Here is a 24,726-nt window from a genome sequence, read left to right as displayed (position 1 = left end):
ATGGTAAGTTAAGGCTGCATCCACAGTTTCACAAGGCGGAATAAACTATCCTATTTTCTCAGCTATAATCTACATCTCAAATACCCACAGGAAAATCACGGGAAGGGATGATGTCAGAAGACAGACTGGAGAAAAACAGACAGGCAATGAAGGTGAGAAGGGGAACTAGTTAACTGACTATTAAATTTTGCCTGCAAATACACAGAGCCCATAAAGCTGCTGAATCTTTGGACAGCAAGAAAGGACAAGATATGTGAGGTTTATTTCAACAGTTAATAGAGAAAATTTGCAGGTCGTATGTCTGAAAATACTTATTGTAATAAAGAACTTTTGGGTCAAAAGTCAAGGAGGTAGAGTCCAATAACAGTACAGTTTAAAAAGGGAACATAAATTAACACACATACTGTTATCAAGACCTGCTTAAGTCTAAAACGTGTGTATAACACTTATGGACAATCCTTTGTCCATAGTGAGCCTTCAAAATGAACACATGAATGTATATTTAAATGTCTTATATTACCCATCAGCTTTTCCAGAGAAAATTAGCATATCAAAGTCTTTACCTTGTGGACAAAGCACAGAGGGATCCCACTGCTACAACATATTTTGCAGGACCCCATCCAACATATGCAAATGCTACTGGCAGAGGACTTTTCTCATCTAGTATATAGTATGGCATCATAAGAGTCAGTGCAGCTGAAACCCCAAAATAGGCCATGAAGCAGACAAGCAAGGACACCACAATTCCTATGGGTATGGCTTTTTGAGGATTCTTGACCTCTTCTCCTGAAAAAAAGAAAAAGAAAAAAAAATACCAAAAACTCTTACTATTACATTCAGCTTTAAAATATAGCAATGAACACAAATTAGTACTTTTGTAAGTCTAAACACTCAGAACAATATTTGTAATATATTTTTTAAAAATCTGCACAAATTAAGCTCATTGACATAGTATGTAACTCAATATTTTGTTGCCAGAAATAGCATTAAAAAACAGAGGCATAATTGCTAGATATAAAATACATTCTATATTCACAGTAGTCAACCCCATAATTTCTAGTTCTTTTCCTATAATTTGTAAGTTCTAAGTACTCAATCCATACTATTCATATATGAGCCAGCCTTTAGGAGAGAGATCTTATCTCAGACAATCAGCAGGTGATTAACATGATTTGGGCGAAAAAAAAACAAAACATACTAAGCACTTCCCAGACTTAAAAAGCAAAAATTAATTTATTTAGAGTTGAAATGAAATAAGAAAAATCTCCTCCTTCCTCACAGAATGATAGCCACATTCAGGAACGAACTCAGACTCATTCTTCATGGACTGAAGAAATTTCAGGACAAAGCAAAGAAAGGATAGTAAGCAGATTATGTTGTTTTGGAACCCCCAAAGGTATATTACACATACATATATATATATATATACACACACACAGAGACACATAAATACTATACCAGTTGTTGCAATGCAGTCAAATCCTACAAAAGCATAAAAACAGGTTGCAGCACCAGCCAATGTTCCTGTGAAACCATACGGCATAAAGCCACCACTCCCATATATACTGGTCACATTCTCATAGGGTGAAAAATTCCTATGAAGAACAAAAATACAGCAGAAAAATATTTTTTTTATTATTGGTAGGACAAGCAAATACATCCTCCTCCCCTGCAGCTTTGGAAAAACACGTAAAAATGCTCTCATCAAGACAGAGTTCTGCTTTACAAAACTGTACAAGGAGACATTTGCATGTCAAAAATTGTATGACAAAAATAACAGTAAGTGGAATAATACCTGCATCATGTAACTGTCACTTTACTCCCTTTACCATTTGTTGGTAAGAGTATTAAAATACTCTTGATGTAGAAATCTGTTGTTGTCATACATTCTGCAGCTAATACATGGCTTAAAGACAAGAAGCCAGTAACTTCTCAAATAGCCACAGACAAGAGTGTCAAAATAAGACTTTAGAAAACTTTTTAGGAAGCTATAAACATGAAAATAAAAATATTTTTAAGGGCATAAAGCGCTTATCACTCCCATCGACAGAGCTGTCTGTTAACACCTGCAATAGCACAAAAGGAAGCATAACAGAAAATTGCTTGGAATATGAGCAAGTAAATTGATTCTAAAAAGTAATTACTCTGTTATTGCAGTAAGGTTTATGAGATATTCTTCACTTATTTTCCAGTTGTCAGCATCTCCTTTCACAAAACCAGAAATCATAACGAAGAGTAGGACCAAGATGTTAATAGCAGTGAAAATTTTATTCACCCATGCAGATTCTTTTACTCCAAAAGATAATAGACCTATAAAATAAAAATAATTTTTAAATGTGAACAGTTACAGTAAGAAAAAAGTTATTTTCAAGACAATATACATACCAGTACAATGAATAATACTTAAAAAAAAATAAAAAATAAAATAAAATAAAAAACAGAAGTAGATTTTACACCTTTAAAAAGTGGTAGCACAAATTTAATAAACTGTCTGATAGCATGGCAATAGGGAAGTGTATTGGAAACCATAAAATAACTTTCTTTAATTGTACTCTTGAAATATTTAAAAATATTTTGAGCAATTTTTACTTATTTCTTTTCTGAGGTTTGAGTTCGTATCTCTATTTCATGCTATGGAACAAAAATAGCTACAAAAATCTATGCTTATTAAAAACAGTTTGATAGAATCTATTATGCACAGAACAAATAATTATTAGATTGAACAAATTAGGTTATTGATCTAAGTTTTTCAGAGCACAACAGAGTAAGAATCCCATTTCATAGCTCATTAACAAAACCTTTAGAAGAAATGCACGCCTCCTGTTCCTAAGTACAGATTCACAGAGGTTCTAGAAAAAAAGATTGATATAAAATATGCGTGCCTTAGGTTGTAGACTAATGTGTTTAAATGATCTGAAAGTTATTCCATCAGGGTCCTACTGTGTAACAATTGTTAAGTAAGCATACTAATAGTTTAATGGAACAGCAGGCAGAGAGCAGATCAAGAAAAATTAAATAGAGTGGGAAAGTCACCCTGGTTTCTTTGCATTGTAAGCATTTCCAATAAGAAAACATACATGCTTTCCCTCATTATCTAGAGATTAACTCTGAAAATTTTACGCCTCTCAAGATAATGTCTAAAAAATTTCTGCCTCCACTAATGAGACCTTTGCTTCATAACACAGAAGTTATCATGAGCTGCTCAATTTTTCTTCCCCAATGGTATTTTGGCCACAGTTTCTAAAGATATGAGTGTTGATTCAACCTGGGAATCTCTACACTGAAACGTGACTCACAGTGCAGGTACATCCTAAATCTAATTGAAAGCTTCCTTTTAAATAATTTTGTTCTCAAATATTTTTCAATTTTTCAATTTGGGTAAGACCTCTAGTGAATACTGAGCTGTTTCTAATCCTAGTGGAAAACAAGCTATACACTTTAAAACACGCATACAGCTTTCTTCACTTCCTTCACTCCTTTGAGAATACTTACTTGTTAAATGCAAACATAAAAAAAAAAGTTTCAGTATTTTGGAGCTTTCTGATGCCTCAAAAGCCATAGTTTTGGTGTCAGTTTTTGCAATTTAAAAATACGACATGAAATGAAGATTTTCACGTTAACATCAGTCTATATCACAGATTTAATAAAAAGTGATTATTTCATGGTTCAGATTCAAGAAGAGTTCATATAAATTTAACTCCCGGAGTCATTTTGTCAGCACACAAATGTACATCTAAATTGTTCAAATATTATTAAGGTATTTCTGATAAAACACTAACTACAGTTTAACTTTTTTTTTTTCCTTTAAGAAACTGACATCACAGCCATCATAAATGAAGACGTATCTGTCTCTTACCTGATAGAAGCAATATAAGAAATACAGCAAAAAAGTCAGGATACTCTGCCAGTCCGGAGTAATTCATTTTGAAGTAGGTTCCGAAGAAATGACCAATCTGCTTTCCAAGAAGTTCATCAAAGGTGCCACTCCAGGCTCTTGCTACACTTGATGTACCTTCATAAAATACATGCATATTTAGTGTTTTGCATGCATACAAGGGAATATAGTTACTTCTATTGACAAGGAAATAAAACTAAGCATACTGCTACTTGTACTTACAAAAACAGAGCTTGTGCTAAAACAGTGATAATTTTGAAATTTTAACATTATCAAAAGTTCCTACCTATTTAAATGATAACATATTATTCTACAACTAAAATATACAAATTTGTACTTCATTTGTTCCCCAAATATTGCAAAATTATTTCTGTATCATTTATATTTGCTGTCATTCTGGAAGACACTTACTTCTAAAGCTGAATTATGGTACATTAAACAATGCAAAACAATGTAAGAAACACGAAGGAAAGATTGCCCACCTGGAAATAAAGCCAAAAAAAAAAAATCACTAGCAAGACTTATATTGCTAGTTAGTATTTAAGACCAATACTCTCTCCTGGTAACCAATGTATGGGGCCATAGCTAAATACAACCATATTTTAACCAGCTTCCTACCATGAATGCACTTTAAAACAACAGTTATATTGATTTTGTAGTGCAACATTCCTGTAAGTAGGTATACATATGTATATACAGATAGGCATGCTTATACACAATATACCAGAACACGTACCTCTGGAAGAAAATGTATATAAACCAAATTTGTCATCTTTGCCAAGGCACTGAAGTAGTTATTTGAATGGCTACCACATAAGCATTGATATTACCCAGATATGGTAAACTTCGTGTTTTATGGGATCACAACATACGACATCATTTAATTAGCATGAGATTATAGTGACAAATTAGAAACTAAGCATTATGACTTTCTTGAAGGCAGATACTATAGTGATACTATAGTGATGTCTTTATAAGACATTCTTATAAATGTCTTTCAGTGTATGTTTAGAAAAAAATATTGGTTTCACTGAAATTATTCTTGCTGACCAAATACAGCAATGGAATTATTCCTGTGCATCATCACTACTGTCTAGCAAAACTTTTGTATTAGTTACTTAGTTCCTGCTGCTGAAGACGGACTGTTTATAAAGCATCTTGTCTATTTACAATGGCAATGAACAGGAGGAAAAACCCTAATCAAATTACCTCGGTTATTTGATCCCTGTAGGAATAAAAAGAAACAGTAGCTAAATACAGAGACAGAAAGACCCAAATCCATAACTTATGCCTACTTTCTCAGAAACTCTCAAGTCCTGTGTTTGTTTCTTGGCTTACCTATAATATAGGATAAAATGAGATTCCAACCGGTGATAAAAGCCCACAGCTCACCAACAGTTACGTAAGTATACAAATACGCAGAACCAGTCTTAGGAACACGAGCACCAAACTCGGCGTAACAAAGACCTGCCATCACAGACGCCAGGGCAGCAATGAGGAAGGAAACAACAATGCTAGGTCCAGAATCAGATTTGGCTACTTCTCCAGCAAGGACATAAACACCAGCACCCAGGGTACTTCCTACTCCCAGTGCTATAAGGTCCACCGTCGACAAGCATCGGCACAACTTGGAGTCCTCAGGGCTTTCACCGCCAACATTCTTCTTCCGTACCAGGCACCGAACAAAGGTCAAAGCTGGTCCACAGGGCAACATGGTGGATGGAGAGCTCTGAAATAACATACATCATTGCAGTGCATAACAAGTACCCCAGAAACAGTGAAAAACAGCCAAAGAAAGGTATTTGCATGAAGAACTTCAATCACACCTACTTATTAATATATTTACTCCTTTCTATGGCATTAAAAAGGCCATCATGTTCTTTTTCCCCGCAAAACACATGAGGGATTCAGTTATATTTAGCACTTATTCCTCTAGGGAAAGATACTCATCATCTTTAGGTTTACTACACTGCTGTTAAAAAAAAAAAAAAAAAAAAAAGGAATTGCTTCTATTTATCCGTTGTTGGCTTCTTCTTAACCATTTATAAAACGGTACCAAAACAGACATCTGTCATTTCATGAATCATTAAGGTTTTTAAGATCATCACCAATAAATATGGATTTTTGAGATGTAAAACTCCAACATCAAGGCTATAAACACCAAAAGCTTTAAAATGCAGCATTCTGACAGAGCCAGTGCAATATCTTTTTGGATTCAAATGATATGGCTTTTGCCTTTAGAATTCACTTCAGTAAAAAACTGCTTGAAAGTAGATTAAAACAGTGTTTCTACTCCTTCCCACACAAACAATGTTTCCCAGAAATAATTATCTTTAAAAGAAACGTATAAACTCTCCCTGGTAAGCTTCTAACAAGAACCAGTAGGATAACTGCTCATCCCATGCCAACCGCAGCTTCTTCAGTACCCTGAGTGCTTGTCGCAGTGTGGGGTGCAATAAGTTCTTGCCCATGAGGTCAGATTTTGTGACCAGCTAGGTCCTATAGGCCAGTAGGTGAGGAGCATTTATCTGGCTTGTCATATGGGAAAATGACAAGGAAATAGGAAATCATTCCTCATAGGAAGTGATTTTCATTTAGACAAAGATATTCTGCTGGTATATCCCTCCCCATACATATCAGTCTCCTGAATCATTAAAGGGCTTTTCTACCCACAAAAGTTCAATCTGCTTACAGTGACTTTCAAGAGGGATGTCTCACTATGGCAGTATTTGATCCTGGAACAAAGACTTGGAAGCAAGAGGACTGCCATCCTGAACGCAAGATTGCCTGAAAAATATCCCCTTGGGTATTAAAGAGAGAGAGATCCGAGCAGAAACATGTTCCTCCTCTTCCTGTAGCTCCCCAAGCACACTGACTTGTCACTTTCATCTTTAAAGAGGGTTCATTAAAGTTTCCATTCACCTTTCAGGGAAAGGAAAGTTGATAAAGGAAAGTGCATGGAATTGAACAGCTCCAGGCAGTGATGTTTAGTGTCCATTAGAAAGGTGAGGGCTGTCCCAGGACAGAGCAAGAAGGCAAGACAGGCAAGTTTCCAAGGCTGTGTTGCAATTAGGCAGTTCAGCCCTTCGGACTCCCAGATATAAATATCTGCCTACGGTGTCCAGACCTCAGCCACTGAGGCAATTTCACACACCAGTTTGGGAACCAATATGATGTGAATGTTGGCAGACAGAAGATATCCAGAAGCTCTTCTGAGGGGAATCGATATTGAACTATTCAGGCAAAATCCCCTAGTGTAGCTCCGCCACTCTAGTAAAAACATCCCATTCCCTCAAAGGCAGGTTTCTCTGTCCTGGCTTGTACTTTGACGAGTATTCCCAAGACCGTTACGTTTTCCTATAATGACACTTCTGAATCAGTCGCAATCACTTAAAATGCAATATCGATATACTCATAAGACTGCAGCCCATGGTGATAGGCAGCAACACTGTTGTGACTCCATGCCTTTCCCTTTAGCAATTTCAATGTTGCAGAAATAAGGGTGGTTTTGTTTTTAAGGAGTGATTCATTACTCTTTTTTTTTTTTTCTCTCCTCAAATAATAGATCATTTGGTGTTTCATTAACAGGAAAAAGTGTTCTGTCAGACTTTCTTCTCTGAACACTAATCAGTTTCCAAGACTTTTGTTATTCAAATGGCATCTCAGATTACTCTGCTCCTTTGCAATTTGTTACCAGTCCTGAAGACTGTAAAGTCATTTATCACAGTGGCCAGCTGGGTGCTGTCACAGTTTTCTCTGCTGAGAGGCAATCCGTGTGACAAAATATGTATTTCTTCTGCTTCTACTTTCTCCTACTCCAGTGGAGAGAACAGGAGGCTGGCTCTTGCCCACCACAAGCCAGTAAGATGAAACACTGCTTCTGACTCAAACTCACCCTCTCTTTAGTCTTTAAAAATTGGAGCACAAGCAAAGACAAGGTACAAGATACAAACCTTGTGTCTGTAGAGGAAAAAAATCCCTCATACTGGAGAAACATATAATTTTAGGTATATCCATCCTAACATGGACTTGAAGAACACATATCCTTCTACGATGACCACTGCAATCCGGAATATCTTACTGTGTTTACTAATTATGTGCGAATATACAACAAACAATGTCTGAGTGCTGTTCCACAACTCCTGTTGCAATGTACCAAGTACAGTGTGCTGCCCCATTCAGATTTGGCACAGACATCTGAAGAATCCAGCACCCATCACCCATACTTGACAGGAAGAACTGATGGGCTTATTTGGTCTCCACAAGGGCCTAAATGGCACAGGAGGTGACAAAGTGTCTTCAGAAACCACTGGCAAACTTAACCTTCTTCCAAGGTGCCACCTGCAAGGTACTGCAATGCAGAAGAAGGTAATCCAGAGGAATGACCCAGGCACAGGTCCGCAGGGACATGTGCTGCCACACAAGCACACCTCACTGTCACACTTGGCTAAGCACGTCGCCTGCTCATCCACTAGCCACAGAAGCAGGAAGGCTCCAGCAGAAGCTGGGAGTGCCTTTTGGTGGCAGCATTGTCCTGGACAAGCTCACGCAGACTGCTGCCACGGCACTGAAAAAGGGCCTCACTCCTGCTGCAGTGGAAACCTGCCTCTTCCCAGCAGGCTGACCGCTGGGGCCTCTGCTTCCTCGCTGCTTCTGCTGGCAGCATCTCTGGCCAAGGCCCCTGAGGGTTGGCTGTGCACAGCTGACCAGCCCAGGCCCTTCTCCAAGGCCTCCTGGCAAGGCACGCTTGACAGCTTGAGCTTGACGCTGACCATCAGCGGGTAGTTATCCCTGAGCGAGGCAAGGAGCGGGCCCAAGCTGCTGCTTCTCTCACGTGTTCAAACCTGTGCTAGGCGCCACATTGGTGAAGTCTACTTTACAGAGACATCTGTCACAAGCAAACACCTATAAGTCCATTTGTCATCGACCTTGACAAGATCCTTTTGCCGCAAACAACTCAGTTGGCAGCTCCCTGGCTCTGCCTGCACTGGGTCACCGCACTCCTGACATCTCCCCTGGATTAAGCTTTTCTTTAGCTAGGGATTATTCTGTAACACAGAAAACATCTCCAGCGGTCCTCTGAAAAGGGGAGGCCCCAGTTCAACTGCCCGGGACTTGAGGACCAATGCTCAGTCCGCGTTCAAGCCTCTCCCTTCCTTGAAAACATTCCTAGAAAGAAATGTGCATATGAGCATGTCACAGCTTAGCTGTACCTCTTCAACAGCATGCAACAAAGGGACAGGCGGGACTGGAGCACCTAGTTTGAACAGGAAAGAAATTGGACAGACCTATCTTAAAACAGAGGGGAAAAAAACATAAGCCCCTCACGTCTCATGTACATATATACTATATGTTGGAGTACTTGATTAAGCATGGATCCTTCTCCCATTCCTTCTGCCCCTTATCATCTTGTTTGTTCTGACAGACTGCTGATGACAGACCCTTCTTCTTAACTTCAATCTTTACTGGCCAGGAAAATTCCTGGTTGTAAACCAGCTATTTTACTGCTTGATCTATGTTCATCTGAATGCTAGCTCAAGCAGATGAGTTCAGCCCTATAACTCATAGCAGGTCTCCCATTCAGATGGATGATCAGCCATTTAAAGGCCATCTATTGCTAGCCCTCTTCTAGCAGCAAAGGTTTGGTATGAAAAAAATTTGGTCTACAAACAGAAAGCAAGGGGCAAAGTCTCCACATGGAACGTTTCTACTCATCTTTAAAATTGTACTGACTACTTCATAGTCTGTAAAAGCCACCATTCTCACAAAGTATTTTCTATGTGAAAAAAGCTAACAGCCTTCTAACCCAAAAACACAAACAATAGGTGGATATTGATACATCAGGAAAGTTACTGTTATATCATAAAGTCATTGTGCATTGTACCACATGTTCATTTCAAAATGACATTTTAATTATGCTAAATGAGTGATTTAAGTCAGTGCTTATCAAACCCAAGCTGTACATGGAAAAAAAAAAAAAAAACCAACAACTTTTGATTAAATAACCTCTGTTGCAAGTCAATATTTTGTACTAAATTTTCCATTAAAAGTTCTAATAAAAATGATTAAAATTCTCGTCCGAAAAGCAAGTATTATATAGCCACATAATACCTCTGAATGTTGTTATACTGTTATCAAGATGTATATTTAAAGATTTCTTAAGCAAAAGTAATTTAATTTACTTCTAATCTAGTTTGTTGACTTCATATTATATGTTGCAATATACTTCCTTAGGTGCAGTAGTTTTACACTTTAAATAGCATATAAATTATGGAGAAAATACCGCCAACAAATTTGTAACATACTCAAAATGCAGAAATATAAATCTATACAAATTAATTCAGAGTTTTTCTTCAGCCTCAGTTTCCTGTAAAAACCTGTGAAAAGTTTTACCGGTTGTTTTAACTCTGTATAATTTTGGTAAAAATCTTGTTTGCAGGATTTATTATTCAAGATATGCTATTGCAAGACCTTATTCAAAGTTTCAGTATCTAGTGCAATAATACAGAGGTTAAGCATAACTATAGTCTATGATTTGTACGTGTGTACACAAATGCCCACGCAATACATGATTCTACTGCAACTGCAACTTTTTGGTGTCCTAAAAGTTGATGTTGTGCCCAGGACTTTCAAAAAAGTCCTTTCAAAAAAGGACTTTCCATTCCACTGTCTTGGAATATTTAAAGTAGAGCACCCAAATAATACATAAGGCCCTAAAACTAGAAAGCAGCACCTGTAACAGAATATGCATAAATGGAAAAGGAAAAATTTACTACATAAAAGCAGAAATACCTTCCATTCAGACTGAGAAAGAAAACATAAATCACATCTTCTGTATTAAGACATTAATTTGCACTTAGAGACATAACAATTTAAAGCACACTAAATTTAATACTGTGTAACACAGGTCTCACTATTCAAAAAGCACATGTTAAAAGCAGAATTTCATATGAAAACCTGCATTGTTTTCAGATTGCTTCTTTTAGCATTACCAACCTGATTCAGAGCAACTTCTGCTAGGCAAACTTCTGCTTCTCTTGTCCAGTCCTGAACTTCTGTAGTCCTGAATGTCAGAGTAATAATTGAACCTGAGTTTGTTGAAATATTCTCTTAAAAGCAAGCTGCTGCGGCAGAGGGGGTGGAGGCTCCACAGCCCCAGGTGATTGGAGAGCTGGGAGCTGGCAAACGATTTACCCAGCGAAGGCGGGGAGGGAGAAAGTCTTGCTGCTGCTCAGATAAATCATACCCACCCTCTTCACATCATAACATCTCATCAGGATGCCACTTTCTACACTGGAACACCCCTGTCTGCTTACATACACAGTGAGAAGGTACCCCTCATTCATCCCCAGGGGACTCTTTTTAAGCATCCTGGATGACAAGAAAAGTGGGAGTGTAAAACTTGGACATGAAATCTAAGTCTTCCCAGCTTTCACATTTGCTGCCCTTGTAAAAAACAATTTGACTTTGAAGTGTGCTGAGCCCTTTGAGCATCACTTTGCAACACTTTGAAACCTGAATCCTAGAGCATAGCATGAAAACTGCTTTTGCTGAGTACATTTTAAAATATAACTAATTTGAAAAGTACTGCTGTGGTAAGAAACAAGAGAGAGGAGCCTCTATTTACAGTGTGGTTAGAGACCATTCTGCTGAACTGGGGTAGACACACCGTATAGCTTCTTCTACTTTATATGGCTTGAAATGTAAAAAAATTAATTCAGTCTAATGCTGAAGACTGGAATTAGAATAGTCCAAATATTCCTGTGACACGATCAATAAATAATCCCCAGTTTCTTAAAAATTAGCTTCCAGAATAAACTAAACTCCAATGGATAATATACAGCTGTATTTTTATTACTTTCAGTGGCAGACAACCCCGCCCCAAACAAGCAGTAGAATTTCCAGTCAACATTATTCACAGTATATTGTTTCTCTTAAAACGCTTGTCTTTCAGTATCTTTTTGTTCAGAGAACATTAAAAAGATGCTAAAAGGCATAGGGAGGAAAGCCCCAGTGATGTCAATGCTCCTGCTTCCCCTCATGCAGAGCAAATCCCTGCTAAATACAAACGGTGTCTCCTGCCTAGTTATGCCTTGCCCGCTTCTGAAGTTAAGGGAATCTCCTTGTTCTCATAACTCTGCTTTCCAGCAGTTGCATGGTACCATCTCCACTGTAGATGTCAGACCTAATTGCCAGCAGCTCATTATCAACCCCATTCTCTTATCTCCCTCTTTAAATTTTAGCCTTGGAAACATCCAGTCAGAACACAAAAACAAGTTATGATTGAGGTTTAAGCCACTAATCAGTTTTCTTGGGTGAAAATAGAAAGAAACACCTATTAAACAGCATCATTCTCACCCATTACAGTATCTAGGCATTTATTTCCCAATGTTTCAGCCTCTAGGAAGTCCACTAATAACTTGGTAATTATTTGTGTGGATTATAGTTAACAACCTCAAGGCTAGTGCTGAATCATTTCCAACTACGTAGATCCATTAGAAACTGTTGTTAACGCATAAATTAATTTATAAATAATGGGAAAACATTCCTCCTTAAAATAAATAAATAAATAAATAAATACTGGCTTTCCAGTAGGCTCCTGCTGGGCTAGTGCTGATGCACTGCACTGGGCAATGAATTTCTGCCACACCTAGGGCTGGAACCACTCTCTGGCATATCACCACATGTAAATAGTTCCCAAGTGGCTTTATTAATAAAAGACAAAAAAAAAAAAAAAAAAAAGGGAGAGAGAGAGAGAGAGAGAGAAAACTACTGCCCACTACTTCCTAAATGTGGCCATAGATGTGGTAGTGAGAGGAGAACGGGCCCAAATTTAAGCAGGGGAACTGGAATTCTTTATTTCCAAGAAGGTGGAACAAGCTGAAGGAAGTTGAAGTTTAATTTCAAAAATGAAAATTAAAGCTGAAGCTGAAATGGAAATTAAAGCTGAAGTTTAATTTCAAATTTGCATTCTAATAGACTTATTAATTTCCTATAATCATAGTTCTTGCTATAGCATCTAGGAAACACCTATAAAATCTCTTATGGACATTTTATGCACTGTTTGAATTTGTAGATACACACATTTCAAAACCTCTTGCACTGCACAGAATTAGCATAGACCTGTCAAGGGCATGTTGTCATATTCACAGAGCAAGACAAACAGTTCTTGGTATTAAATACACAAACCTGGTCAGACTGAGGCCAACAGCAAAACTGCAAGTTATATCGTTGGGGTCAGGATTTGATTCAAAATAAGGACTTTGAATTAGGAAACAGAAGGAAGTAGATAGTAACTACAGAAAGGACTAACCCTTACTCCACCAACAGTTCACAACCACAGCATGACACAACATTGCTCACACTTTTCCACAAGAAGTATTTTAGGGATGTCAACTGTCCCCAGACAAGCTGCAGTATACCCACACAGCTTCTGCATGGGAAGACCACAGGCTTTGGAGCAAACCAGAAGCTAATTTACCTGCCAGTGTAGACGAACCCTAAGGATACTACAAGTACAGAATTCTCTAATAATTCCCTAACTTCCTATAGTATTCTGAACAGTCTATACATGTACGTGTCTTATGCAGGGAGCAACCCCAAACAAAAACTCTTCCAGTTTGGCTCCCAGTTTGTTTCTAGTTACAAATCCAACAGTGTCCTGACCAACATTACTTTATAGCTTCAGTTTTGGCTTTAGAGAGCTTTGGTTTTGGCATTTTCAGCTCCTTAGCAACTACATCGTACTTGGACAAGGCACTAGATTAATCCAACAGTTCTCTGACTCCAGGGATTTTTGCAGCTCATTCTTGCCATAAAGAATTTGATCAGAAATTCTCTTCTTGCTATGAAACAGCTGACCACATTAGAAAGGACGACCTGTAAGAGAGAACTATTTTATGTGTTTTATTTTGCTACAGAAGGTTCCTTTAAGGCTTTCTCTTCTCTTGTCAAAAGAGTACAAAGATATCGACAGAGATTTATTCAGAACTTTATGCCCAGGGAACTGAAAAAAAAAAAATTACATTCATTTGCAAAAAGAAACTCTTGCACAGACTAAACCAAAATACTGTTGGAGCCCAAATGACAAACGGTCTGATTAAAAGCTGCTCTGCTGTTGTCTCTGACTTGTCTCACAGCTCCAAGCCAAAAAGGCATGCCGTTTTACATAACCAGAGGCGTTAGCTCTGCAAAAGCGTATCCACGTGCTTGTCCATATGGCTACCCATATTGTGTGGAAGTTAAACATGAACAAAAGTGCTGGCGGGACCGGGATCTAAGTGAACCATTACAATTCCTCGAACAGAAATCTAAAATAGAGCCTGCTGCTTCGCCTTGGAAGTCAGGACTTTGCAGCCAACTGTAACAAAGGTAACTTAACATCCAAAAGAAAAAAAGGAAAACACGAGATGGTTTGTACAACTTGTGTAACTCCAACAGGATTTGGAAAGATGTATTAGCATTTGTAAAAGGATTCATGCAGTGCCAGCAGGAATCTTTTCTGTGTTGAGATAAATAAAGTAATGAGTGTCTTGATGTAATCTGCTAGAATGATCCCATATGTAGGCATTCAAGTCTCTCAGTCAGGTATCTACACAGACACTTGTTTCCATTGGATGCCTTAAGATCCTTGAGAGCAAAAATATTTTAAAACGTAAAATATTAAAAGATTTATTATTTTGAAATTCACTGAAGTATCTGGAGTATTAATTCATACAAATTTTAAACATGCTAGATCAATGTCCCAGAAACTTCTGCAATGCTAGTAGTGGCTCTGAGAGCTGATATCCATGTTAACTTGAACTTGGGAGAAAAAATGGCTTCACTCCAAGACACAGCAGAGACAGCTGCTTTAACTGCAATGAGTCAAAACTAATGAAGTTCTAAAAGCAGAGGAACAAACTGCAAGCTAAAGTACTGTCTAGAGTATAAGAGAACTAGTTATGTATTCTTTCAGCACACAGGTTTTTGATTTTTTATTGCATGTAAGACCATGTATCATTAAGAGGGCTCATTTCTGCATATGAAAGAGATCTGTTGATGAGGGCAAATAGGTCTGGCAAGGAATTTTCTGACTATAAAACTGGAAAAATCCATTCACTGGAGCCAAATATTCCCATAAGAACAAACCAGATTCAACAGAACACAAAATTTAGAAAAAAATAGTCCAATTAACTATCTGTGAGGATATGCATAGCTCCCACATCTGAATATTCTTCATAGCATTAAGAAAAATGAATCTGTATTTACATATGAAAATAAAAGCCCAGCTTCCCCCCCCCCCAAAAAAAAAAATAAATAATTCAATCTATGTGCTAATCTACATAAAACAATCATAAATATGTGAGGGGAAAAAGAATCTTTACAAAACTCAATGATAAATTAGACTAACCCTATAACGTTGTGATAGCATTGTTTCTGAAGAAACTAAATTACAATTCCACAGTCTTTAAAGGGCTTCCTATTTATTACAATACATTTACTTCAGGTTGCTTCTCATAGTTTAAGCAGCCTCCTGAAATTACTTCCTGCAGAATGTGGTACAGATTAAAATAAGTTATCCCTTGCCAACTCTCTCAACTTTTTGTTTAATAATTCTCTTTCACTTTGTACTTAGAAAGCAAAATACCTCAAATCTTGACCTTCCATACGAGAAATGTAACACATCCTGTTGAATATATTATTAGACTAATACAGGCAGGAAGAATAGATCTGCTAAACTGCACTTCATGTGTAACAACACAGAGGGCTACATTAGGCACAAATTCCTACTAGCTATTTTGACCCAGGAATGAGTCATTTAACCTAATATTAAGCACGTCCCAAGCTACTACCAGCTATCATCTGCTGATCTCCCAATATTCCCAAAGGGGCTACAAGAACTGTTTGCAGTGCTGACTCATAGAGCAGTCCCCAAGTCTAAAATCAGTTTTGGAGAAGCCTTGAAGAAGGAATGTATCTATTTAAAGCCATGCTCTCTGAAAAAGAAATAAATAAAATAAATCCACACACGCTTTCTGGCCTGAATCCACACCTTGAGTTGAGCGCAAATACAAATAGGGAACTTAGATAGAAAAGCTTGTAACATATACAAAGAAGAGCAAGAAAACCAACGCTGCAACTAACACTCAATCCGTAAGTGAAAGTAAAGCCGTGCTTTGCCAGAGCTGAAATCAACACGTCTGACATCTCCTTGGGGGCTGGAAAAGGAGCACCAGAGGTGGCTTCACACGGTGCCTTGGGAAAGGGCCTGAACAAGGCCCCACACGGCCTACGACACACAAACTTGTGTGAGTTTCTTCAACATGGAAGAAAGCAGGGCTTCTTTCAGCCTCAACCAAACACACCCAGGTCCCAACCTGAAACATCCAGCCCTTGCCTGTCTTGCCTCCCACTTACCACAATATTGCTCTTGAGCTCCTGCTAGGGGCATATCCTACGTGTAGTAGATTAAACCTCTGCTAACAAGCCTCTAGTGACTTCTCTAAGACCCTACAGAGAATGTTTCTCTAGCACACATGCAAGAAAGATCTACCAAAAAAAAAAAAAAAAAATTAAGGCATTCTACTTTTTTTTTTTTTTTTTTTTTTTTTTAAGATGTTAGCTATTGAATAACATCGTAGGCTGCTTTTCCACAAGGCTGATGGAACTCATGTCATCTCCAACCGAAGCAAAGAAACTTAAAAAAAAAAATCCATTTATGACACCAGTCCAAGACAGATGTTTGACAGATGCCAAATACGTGGAAACATACTAATGTGCATGCATACTTGCTTCTTATGGCAATTTAAGTAGGTAATAAGCACATTTTATAACAATTATCCTGACCTATGTAAATGCAAAGGCTATTCTAAATTGCACTTATATCTCAAAACTTAAAAAAAAATTACTAAAAAAAAAGTTTATTTGTTTTTTTTAAAAGCTTTTACCTAAACAGTGGGGCTCTGAGTTATTTATTATGAAGAGTTATGTCATTATTTACAAATTAAATATTATATCATTTTATTATCATGTATTATTTATTATTAAGTGTTACATCATTACTTACAAAATGAGTACTTTCTTTAATTGTTTTAAATACATTTCCTTCACAGTTTTTTTAAGGTTGTCTTTTTCTAATTATCAATTTATTATCTGAATTAACCAGCTCAATATTCTTCTGTAATATATCATCATATGTATGTGTATATATATATATGTATATTTATATATAAACAACTGTAATACATAATCTTTTTCTCAGTTTATTTGGATTTTTGGTTGTTGGGGGAATATTTAGGTTTTATTTTAAGCCCTTTCAATTAGAAAGGCTGAAAGTATCAGCTTTTCCTGTATCAAAGTGGGAAAGCTCCACTATTACCACCTTGAAAGAACATTTGGTTTTCTTATTAAAAAAAAAAAGTTTGGAAAATTTCTATTAGCTCCATTTCCACTTCATTCCAGAGGTATGCCATTAACAATAATTTTCCATGATGGAAAATGCCTGAAAAAAATGATATGCAGCTTTCTGTTTTTATTTACTGTTTTTAATCAGTAACAGGGCTTTACCTCTTACCCCATAGTTACTAAGTTTCCATTACATCCTCTTGTGCAAGACATTAGCAAAAGCCTAAATCAGATCAATTCCATCTATTTTGTCCTCTTCAAAACCAGCCAAAAATAAAATAAATAAATAAATAAATAAATAAAATAAAGCCTTGCCAAACCAGTAGAGCTGTACATGCAAATACAATCCTTGATTTTGTTTTCTGGTCTAATACAAAGATATGAGTAATGACTTAAGGATAAAATTAAATCCCCAACCTTTCCCTGCTGAAAACTGTACTGATTTGAACAAAAGCTGGTGATTTGCTAGAAGGGGCTTTGCCACTAATTTTAAAGTAGAAATCGTGAGAGCCTTTCCATGTGCTTAAACTCCTGAGGTGGCTGCTGAAATTGGTATAAAGACTACTTACTTTTTAGAAAGGTTTGGGCTGTGTGCTCCTGTGCACTCCACAGGGCAACCTCAATGGAAAGAGCTCAACAGCACAAAAAGAAGCATCACTGTGTGGTGTAACAATGGAAATTAAGTGAAGAACTACTGATTCATGCTTCATTTCCCTCCTTCCTTCCCATCTCAAATTTTACTGAAATTTCAGTTTTATTGAAAATTATTTAAAATAATTCAATTATATATATATATATATATATATATATATATATATATTTTTTTTTTTTTTCCTGTGGGGGCCAAAGAAGGGAGACAAGAGAATGAGGGAGAGAGAAAGGGTGAATCTATCTCATTTAAAACTAATGGAATTCATAGATTATACTGGAAATGGCTTTGCTTCCAAAAGCGTCATGAAAGGAAATAAATTCCTATCTCACTTGCTTCTATATGCCTTTTTATGGGATACAGAAAAGATGTCATTTTAAAGGGATTACAAAATGCCCTCAGTACCAGATTTAGCCACTTGCAACCAATTTTGAAGCATTTTTAGAGTAACAACCCCTTCTCTGAAAGCCTAAAATGCATAGCAACTATGACCGCTTACTTTCGGTTCAACTATTTTCAGAGATTAAATCAACCATTGCATTAAATCAACCATTGCAGAAATTATTTCCCAGACACTTTTTTATCAACCTCCTTGTTAGCTTTCCTGTTGAAAAAAATAAATAAATGAATAAATAAGAACTGATATAAGAATGAGTAATAGTCTTTCAATAAAACATTATTTGAAGTATGTATCTGATGCCACTAGGTCACTAAATGAAGGCGCCACCACTTTCTTAGCATGGAACACCTGAAATGAAGTACATATTAATAATCTGCCAATTATAGCAGGTGCTAAAAGCCAAGTTTGCTTTCTCTTGCTTACAGAAATCTAAAAATGAGATTCACACACTGCTTATTTTCTGTATTTCATTTACCTTAAGTCTCAGGCAGTAAAAAATCAAGAGATTCTTATACAAAGGCTTTGACAAATCTCCTTTGCAATCAAATACTGCTCTGAAACAAAGTATTTAAAGTAGGATCCATCTCTGGATTGGTAAGAACTTTAAAAAATAAATCAGAGAAATATATTGATTCCATTCCCTGAAAATGGCATGCCTAACACCATGAACGTGCCTCACAGCAATGGTAGCTGTCTCCCACAGCAGACAGAACCAGTGCGTTAGGCACGCTGCTGTCATTTATTTTAGGTTTATAGATGAGAACAACACAAAACAACATGAACAAGAACAGTTAGTTCACATGACATAAACAAACTCCTTCTACGAGGTTTAATCCTAGGAGGGTTAAACAACACTGTCACTGAGGTACCCCCCAGCATTCCCTGGGGCACTTTTTGCACCTTGCAGCATCAAACAGCCCTTCTTTCCAATATGAAATCCCCCAAATGAAAAGTCACTGTGAAGAAGTCCCTACAGCTACCCTTTCGCAGAGCATTACCCTTTGACATTAAATGCAGACAGTCCAGCCAGCCGGTCTGAATGTACACTGTGCATGTCCACATCATATAAAACCTAACATCTAAAATTATTTATAACTGAGGCAACTAATGCCAGAGAGTTCCCTCTTCATTCTTGGCTTTAAATAGCACCACTACATTTAATGCACCAGGAACAGCACTTGAAGAGCATTATAACCTTCAGCTGAGAAATCTTCAGAAAAAGCTTTCAATTTCATCACATTTCTCAATCAAGTCAATAAGCAGCTCAACTGCATGTAATACCTCATGCTAAAACGTGACCAAGACTTTAAAAGGCAACAAAAATCAACACTGACCTTGCTAGTCATGCTCTGGGATCTTGACCACAGATATCCAGGAGGTTGAGCAATGGTTATGGGAAGTGACCCCATGTTAGCCTGACCGTGCACTGCAGCTTTCCAGGCAGCTTGCGCTTGCGCAGCCCAAAGGGCTCCATTCTGCCACACAAGGCACCACTGCAGGTAGCAAGGCTCTGCTCAGCATCTTCAAAAGATACACGTAAAACCTTTTGTGAGCTTTCCTCAAGAAAAGAGGTAGGGTTCTCCATTCCTTCGTGTCTTAATCAACTCGCAGCCATGCACGGGAGTTGCATAACCACGGCGAAGGCTGCCACCTCGCAGAGCTACGCAGGTCTGATTGACTGCACCGAGCCTGAAATGTTGGCACGTCTGCCTGAAGAAACCAGATCTTCACTCCTGGTACAAAGCCAGAGCAAGTGCAGCAATAGCAGTAGACATTCTAGCAGGGAGTAAAAAGCATGTAAGACAGCACAAATATAGGGTCATAAAGTGATGAATATTCTGAAAATATTACCTGGCACATGGAATCACACAAACTTCTCAGACAATGCCCTACACGTGTGTGTGCACATGTTGTCTCAAACCAGACAGCATGATGGTTCTCCACTTGCAATTTTATTTTCAATATGAATTGTCTGGAGGGCATTAGAAGAGCTAGCAGCTTAGCAGTTCAGCAATTTGTTCCAGGAGGCTGTTCTGCTCATAAAAATTAAAGGTCATATGAACATTCAGTTGCATTTAGTGTACCTATGAAGATACTTCACTGGCTACCGAACAACACGGAGGAACAAACTCGATGAATGCTGCTTGCACTAAAATAGCGATGCACTAGTTAAAGTGAATTATTCACAACTTTGTTTTCAGGACAATCTGGATCACACAGCACCTGGGAAGTGGCTGGGACAGCCCATCTCCTCTCTCAGACAGAGATCTGGTGAAAGCCAGTTCTCAGTTTTGTTCTGTTAAGCCAATGGAAAGCCCTATAAACTTATGATTCTTAGTTGTACCCTCAGTGAACACAGACCATCGATGAACCCTCAATACGTTTCTGACCGAGAATCACACAGGTAATCATGAATTCCCCCAAATTCCTCCTCTAACCAAGAAACACAGAACGTTAGCAACAGAGAACATCAAGCATATTGAGTTACCAAACTATCATATTTGTTCTTTAGCTAAACAGTCCCCTTTCTTTTCTTCTATCATGCATTAATTTAAGTGCAACAAGATACTTCTCCCCTTATTTGTTCCTAAATTCAAATGTTTTTTTTTCTAAACGTATACAAAAATTAGCCTCATCTCCAACCACACTGTGAATTAATTGCAGAACAAATTCCATAACACTAGATCTTAATCCAGCCAATTCTACTTACTTAAAAACCACCCTAAACCCACAAGTCAGGCCCCCAGAACTCGAGGCACTGCAAACAATTTGACTGGTTATCACCAAAGAGACACTTCAATCCTTCCCAGAGTTTTGTACATGCGTTTCTGTGTGAATGCTGACCACAGTACTTCTTGGGTTGCTTTTCAGTGTCTACTATCCAAAAGGATGGCTTAATTCTGGGTGGCCTTCATTGTTATTATGGCTGGATCACAATTTTGGAATAATTTTGTCCTCCTCCCTCACTTTCTCACGAGCTCTGGTGGCGATGGCAGCAACTTGAGTTCAAAGTGCCTGTCTGTGTAGAAGCAGAATTTGGCCACAAACCTTTCCTTACTTGTCCCAGGAGGAAGAGGTGGTCAGAACAAATCTAAAAATCAGCCATATCCAGAAAACAGGTTGCTATTTGGTCTAGGAAATTACAGGAAAACATCCTGTGTTTTTTGGTGCCTGTCACATATAGTTTTAAAAATCTTTCCTTCTATGTACAGGACAATTTCCCACCAAGAGCAAAAGGCAAAAAATCAACCTTAAAGTTATGAGCCACCTGGAATTAATTGGCATTGTCTGATTTTGGCAGACATTTCCCTAAAAAACCCTCCTCTCTATTCCCAAAGCCAGCAGGTACAAAATTTTAAAACAGATGACAAAACTAATGAAATCTGATACTTTGCAGATACTTACAGAAACCTGTCACAGGAAACCCGCTTGCTGCGTACCATAACGTTTGCACTTACTTTTCCTCTGAATGACAGTAGAGGATTTACCTCCTCAAGTGGAACTCTCCAGCAGCACCACTAGTCACTCTGATGATCCTTAAAGATGCACACTAAGTATGAAAATGAAAAGCGGTGTTCTTCTAACTATACAGCATGAATACATGTGGTGTGTTTTTTTTTTAATATTTCGAGGCAACTTATTCTACCTGTCAGGTATAGGTGAATATTAACTTGGTAATGTTCTAAGCAGAAGAGCTAAAAGTTCACAAGGCTACATAAATACATTGCATACTCTCTACATTACATACTCTGAAATTCCTTACAATCAAACAGAGAAATTAAAAAACAAACAAACAAACAACAACAACAAAAAAAACACCTCCATAGCAATGGAATTGTTTCATTATCTTCAAAACAGTCCTTAAAAAGATGGGTTTTCTAACGGGAATTACAAAATCCACCACAACTGCAGACAACTACGGAAAAGCCAGGACTAATTATACTACTTCTAAAAGGATGTTTTGGGGCAGGCAACGGCAAGTGGTTGAAATTGTCTGGAGCTCAGAATTTACTCTTGAAGGACATCTGTGGGCTCAGCACTGGATGGCAATGTTTCATAGAGAACTGGTGATAATTATTAAACCAAAACATGGGAAAAAGAGAAATATGAAGTAGAGTTACTGAGCTCAGAGATCAAACAGGTCAAAGACAGTCCTTCAGAATAACAACTCCACTGTTTATTATTTTGTTTTGGAATATATCTTTACTCTCTGCTGTGACAGGTGTATGTGTGACATTATAAATTTTGTCTTGACAAAAATCCCAGACAATAAATCTCAGAAAAAGCCTCTGAGAGAGCAGTTCTACCATTTTATGCCTACCACCATGAAATACACATTGGGTTCAGTGATGTGATGACAATACCATGACTTCTTAAAGAGTTAAAGTCATTTCCAATTCTTTTTAATTCTACCTTCTCCTAAAGCTCTATCATGTAGGCTCTGAAGACAAATAAACAACAAAAAAAAAACCTCTGAAAGCTGTTTCATGCAAAGTGTTCTGCTAACAGGTTCAAAGCATGAATGTTATCATTCAGTTGGGAAAACTGTAAAAACTGTGAGCATGGGTCTTTCTAAAACAGCTTAACTCAGTTTATTCATGCCATTTTTCTCTCTCCCTTTTCTCACATAAAGGACAGAAGATCAAACAAAATGATGTTCACAGTCTTGATTGCCTGGATTTAAACCAAAGCCTATTTGGAGAAGCCTGTGTAAAAAGGAGCAGACAGACTCCAAGTGAACGTGAGCATGTTCAGAGGATTTCTTTGTTCAAAGTTTATCAGACTGAGGATATGGCATACAAAGAAAACACAGATAACAAGCACATGCTGGATGAAAGGCCATTTGGGAAGCACAGGCAAAACCAGATGAGAAGCCTGGGATATGGAGAAGTTAATTTTTGGCATTGATATGAATTCTGAAGCAGTATAAAAGATCAAAGAGAAGCTACTGATGGTTTGGAGTGTGGTAGTCCCCCAGATTAACAGAACATCTCCCTAAAAATGTAACTGGATATTACAAACCTCTTACTCTTACACTTTGGCATTAGACTTTAGCCACAAACGATGCCTCATGGCACCTATGCTTAACACAAATATCAGTGTGTGGAGACAGCCCAAATTATATTGCAGCAGAATGCCCACTCTGCTTGCTGGGAATTATTCCGAACACTCAGATGAACTGAAAATCTGCCTTAAAAAAAAAAAAAAAAAAAAAGTTTGGGCTGCAGCTGATGAGCAATTTTCTTTTCATATCTGTCAGCTTTTCAGATTATGAGCACTGTTTTGTATTATAGCTAAAAGTAAAATGACTTGGTGACCCCAGTTATTTGGATAATTCTTGAGGTTGATGTGGCTCAAAATGGTGGAACTAATTTGTCTGGATAACAGCTTTACAAAGGTTCAGAAAAGTCTAGACATTTTCACTGTGGGAAAAAAAGATGCACAATCACTTTTACACAGACTTTAAAAATAATATCCTGCAGTCATCCTTTCACACTGAAAATTGTGCTTCTAAAGTCAACAGCAGATAAACTGAATCAGTCGAAGGAGCTGTGTTTGTACAACGCTAGGTTTGAGGGGAGATGGAAACAGCCTTTGATTCAGCTGCTTTGCAAGCGATGGCACAGCAAAGATAAAGCTCAGCTACCTGCAGTGCTATAGGCTCCACACAATGTTTAAGGTAAGTGAATTTTTATCTAGTAATAACGTGGTTTAAAAAGTGGCTACTTCCCAAAGAACTGGGTAACTGGGGGAGTTGCTCTCCACACCGAGGCCTAGTCAGAAGAATAGGCTTTCCAGTAGCCTTGCCCAGTTTGCCCAACAGGAGAAAGAAGACAAAGGAGGAGAGGGAAGAAACAAGTGTTTTATCCGAGTATAACAACAATCTCTCTCACTACAGCTACAATTTTAGCTTCAAATTAAGTTTTCAAACTTAGCTGTAACATACTTTGGCCTTACTCCACGCTGGCCTGCCAAACTGCGATCCAAAACTGGTTTAACTGGAGCCATGTTCAAACGCTGCTGCCAAGCTATTTTAGCTCCAGAACAGGAGGGGAAGGAAGAGTCAGCATTTCTTTAAAATATATAAAATAAATAACTAAAAAATCCTTAATTCTTTATCCTTGATCCAGAAATTCAGTTACGCATAATCAGAAAGCCTGAAATCCCTTCAAAATTAAGGCCTTTGTTATACAAGCCCCTGAATTTACTACAGATTGTAGCCACATGGCAAAACTATCTTCATAAACACACTCTGAGTCCTAGTTAGCAAAACAAAAAGCTTTTCAGCTGTGCTAAGACAAAAAATATTCCTGCAATTATTCATCCGGCAGTAACACCCAGCTCGCAATCACGGCCTGCCCAAGAGCTTCATCTAAGAAAAATCAACAGCGTGAG

The 24,726-nt window shown here is 37.7% G+C and overlaps 1 protein-coding gene across 4 annotated transcripts in view; it reads right to left on the bottom strand.

Moving 5' to 3' along the window:
* Positions 1-24,726, bottom strand: part of SLC7A2 (solute carrier family 7 member 2) — a 51,331-nt gene that overhangs the window by 15,094 nt on the left and 11,511 nt on the right. The window contains exons 1-6 of one of the 4 annotated variants that reach the window (XM_084286486.1): positions 19,665-19,815; positions 5,234-5,624; positions 3,857-4,012; positions 2,145-2,310; positions 1,459-1,595; positions 564-786 (exon numbers count right to left, since the gene is read on the bottom strand). In XM_084286486.1, the coding sequence (XP_084142612.1) occupies positions 564-786; positions 1,459-1,595; positions 2,145-2,310; positions 3,857-4,012; positions 5,234-5,624; positions 19,665-19,739 (1,148 nt within the window). In that variant the 5' untranslated portion in view covers positions 19,740-19,815. Of the gene's footprint in view, positions 1-563; positions 787-1,458; positions 1,596-2,144; positions 2,311-3,856; positions 4,013-5,233; positions 5,625-10,891; positions 11,029-19,664; positions 19,816-24,726 lie in introns of those variants that run through there. The other 3 variants (XM_084286483.1, XM_084286484.1, XM_084286485.1) reach the window with 3 other exon arrangements.

Source organism: Netta rufina, assembly GCF_964035555.1.
Source record: "Netta rufina genome assembly, chromosome: 4".
Taxonomy (NCBI): domain Eukaryota; kingdom Metazoa; phylum Chordata; class Aves; order Anseriformes; family Anatidae; genus Netta; species Netta rufina.
The sequence above is the reverse complement of the archived record's forward strand: the minus strand, read 5'-3'. Positions and strand labels throughout refer to the sequence as shown.